This window comes from Branchiostoma belcheri, unplaced genomic scaffold (genome assembly GCF_001625305.1).
Source record: "Branchiostoma belcheri isolate BF01 breed outbred unplaced genomic scaffold, Haploidv18h27 scaffold48, whole genome shotgun sequence".
NCBI lineage: Eukaryota > Metazoa > Chordata > Leptocardii > Amphioxiformes > Branchiostomatidae > Branchiostoma > Branchiostoma belcheri.
In genome coordinates, this window is record NW_017804109.1 from 1,957,188 (window position 1) to 1,960,152 (window position 2,965).

The following is a 2,965-nucleotide window of genomic DNA, read 5'->3' on the forward strand; positions in this document are numbered from 1 at the left end:
GTCCTCCGGGAGGGGGAGGTTGTCCTCCGGCGGGGGAAGGTTGTCCGGCGGGGGTTGGTTCTCCTCCAGCGGGGGTTGGTCCTCCTCCGGCGGGGTTAGGTTCTCGCGGATTGCCTTGGCGTTCTCCTCCCGGAAGATGTTCTTTTGCCCACCGCCCAGCAGCTCAAGGATGGAGCGGGCTTCCTCAGCCACCCTTGTAAACAAAAAAAGACTCGTGATCAATCTCATACCTTGTACGCCTGCTGAACAAGTCATGAACATGGACAATGAACTGTCCATGAACTGTCTACTGTTTTAAATGGCTTATGCCATAGTTCTTTCCTGAATGTTTACAAAGTTGAGTCGACCTCTGAAGCTTTAGGTAATACCTGATTATTTTGTGCCACTTGCTTGTGTTTTTTTTTCCTTAGCATCTCGGTGTAGTGAAGATGTTAGTTTCATAAGAACTATTTTTATGTTAGCTTACCGCTCGAGTTTTTCGTTTGCGTTGCGGTCTTCAAGTCCTCGGCCAGACCTGACGGCGGTCTCTTCTTCCACGCGAGAATTCGCCTGCAACCTTCAGAACATGATATAGAGACATAGTTACAAAGTTTAAGCCTTTCTTCTCATGTTGGAACTACGGCTAAAACTTTGTAACTATGCATTCTACTAACACAACTGCCATGCAATAGAGAGACATGTAAGTAAATCAGAAATCGGATCACTTCTACTGAATTCAGAAGATTCTTACAGAGCGGTGCGGAACATAGAAAACTAGTGGCAGGGTCCTCGCTGGTTCCTGACCAGCCCAAATAGGAACCTTAGGGCAACTTACATGTAGTAAAGCTGGATTTGGGATTCATGGTTAATCAGAGATCTTACGGTGTTGTTAATTGGTGTAATGCATAAAGGTTTTGGGAAGGACTTAACCGACTATTCTACACAAGAAAACTTCCTACGCCTGCCACTTGGTCAGGTCCATCTGGGGCAGAGAAGAGCACGCCACCCTCTCGTTCCCAGGCTGTGTGGGCAGCCTGAAGACGTCCGGCTGCATGTGTGTGGTGTCGTCCGTGTTGTCGCACAGGATCCGGGCCAGACTGGTCTTCCTGATCTCCGCAAGTTGGACTGGGGAAACAGGGAAACAGAAAATTAATGTCATCATTCTGAGATGCATCCACGGACAGAAGGCCTCTGTCTGGCCAGGGAGTAGGCCAGGCCGGTCTTCCGGTAACTTAAAGTGAGCGAAAAGTATGGTGGTAAATTCCTCTCTTACATACAAACATTGAACACCAAGTTTATTACTGGTAGAAGGGAGAAGGGAGGAGAAAATTGGTAGCCAGATTTCTGCGGTGCCAAGTGGACAAACGTTTGGATTAAGGGACAGATGAGAGAGAGAGAGAGAGAGAGAGAGAGAGAGAGAGTGGTATACTTCTGTTGATCCTATCCTGTCCTTCGTAACAACATGTCCACAGACCTGCTGTAAACTGTCCTTCGTTCTCGAACCAGAAGCGGTCCCCCATGCGGAGGGCCTGGAACTGCAGGCCGATCAGACAGGCGAAGGTTGGACCGACGATACCGTCCCGCACGGACTCCTCGGCAAGACCGCCCACGAACACGTCGATGTCGTCCACGTGGCTGTGCAAAACGAAAAACGTGCAACATTAGAAATGGGTAACAGCCACGAAACGTGGCAATATATCAACATGATTCAAAGTGTGTTTCCCTTCGAGAAACGTTGATTCGCGGTTGGTTGACGCGTGACAAGAGCAAATACATCATCAGAATTAGTAGTACTACCTCAAATCTTTATGCAAAAATTATTTAAAAAAACAGTCCTTTCAGGATGCTTATAGACAGTTTACATGCAAAGTTACCGGTACAGATCTGCACACACTTTTGAATCCGCTGGCACTCTTCCATACCTGAGTAACGTGCACGTTTACATCAGCATGCGTTAAAAGTCGCACCTGTAAACATCCTCCAGCCTCAATCGGATGTAACGGTCTGGGATTTCAAACACCAGTTCGTCGAAGCTGTTGGCTTTGGGCAGGCCACACATCACCCTCCAGGCGTTGTAGCCGGGCAGCCCGTGGTCTCTGCCCCGCTGGATGTTCAGCGCCGCCAGGTCCAGGCCAAGAGACCCGGGAGGATCCGCAAACAGATGCTTCGTCAGGCTCGAGACCATGAACCGGTCGAAGTCCTGATGGGGCTGGGCGGTCAGTCCCCGTAGGATGGAGTCCGGGCCGCCTTGGTCGTTGTTGAGGACGTGGGATGGATTGAAGAAAGCAAAGGCCAGCTGAATCGGGCATAAGCTTCCCTGGTCAAAGTCCGGAGTAAGGCGGAACTGACGTTCGTTAACCAGACTGTGGCCGAACCGGTAGGCTGCCGTGGCGAAGACATTAAAGATGGTGGGGTTCACCCTCGCGTTGTACCCAGAGAAGAACCCGCTCTGGCGGAGGTTCAGGTTAGATTTGCCGAGGGTCAGGTGAAACTTGGTCATAGCGGCCGGACCGAGAACGAGAGGAAGGTCCTCCCCGTACGTGATCTTCTGCATCAGCGCGCCGACGATCTTCCTGGTCTCGAAGAACACCCGATCGTCGTCCCAGTGCGGGTTGAGTCCGGAGAGCTGCCTGGCGATCCTGTTGTGTTCCCGCAGGAAGACGGTGTGCATGGAGGTCAGTCCCGGCTGCTCGTTCACACGGACGTCCCCAGCCTGCGAGCACGTCTCGTTCCCGGTAAATTCGGCACACCCGACTTCGGAATCCGCAATGGCGGCGGGCAGGAGCTCTTTCTTGTTGGCGTCTTCAGGGTTCGGTCTGGACTTCAGCAGGCCGAGTGCTCCTAGGAGGAAAGGAAGTGGAATATTTATAGTAAAAGGTTGAACTTTATTCCAACACACAGTTTACAGAGATCAAATTTTCAGCGACCACTGCCGCCTTCATCAGGATAATTAATGACCAATCACTTCACAACGTGATCTCGCGAG

At 51.0% G+C, this 2,965-nt stretch overlaps 1 protein-coding gene across 1 annotated transcript in view; it reads right to left on the minus strand.

Annotated features, from left to right (window-relative positions):
* Positions 1 to 3: 3 nt before the first annotated feature.
* Positions 4 to 2,965, minus strand: part of LOC109479341 (myeloperoxidase-like) — a gene marked incomplete at its 3' end in the record, with an annotated part of 32,367 nt that continues 29,405 nt past the window's right edge. The window contains exons 10-14 of the mRNA XM_019781291.1: positions 1,947 to 2,820; positions 1,454 to 1,614; positions 939 to 1,104; positions 467 to 556; positions 4 to 193 (exon numbers count right to left, since the gene is read on the minus strand). Of these exons, the coding sequence (XP_019636850.1) occupies positions 4 to 193; positions 467 to 556; positions 939 to 1,104; positions 1,454 to 1,614; positions 1,947 to 2,820 (1,481 nt within the window). The remainder of the gene's footprint in view (positions 194 to 466; positions 557 to 938; positions 1,105 to 1,453; positions 1,615 to 1,946; positions 2,821 to 2,965) is intronic.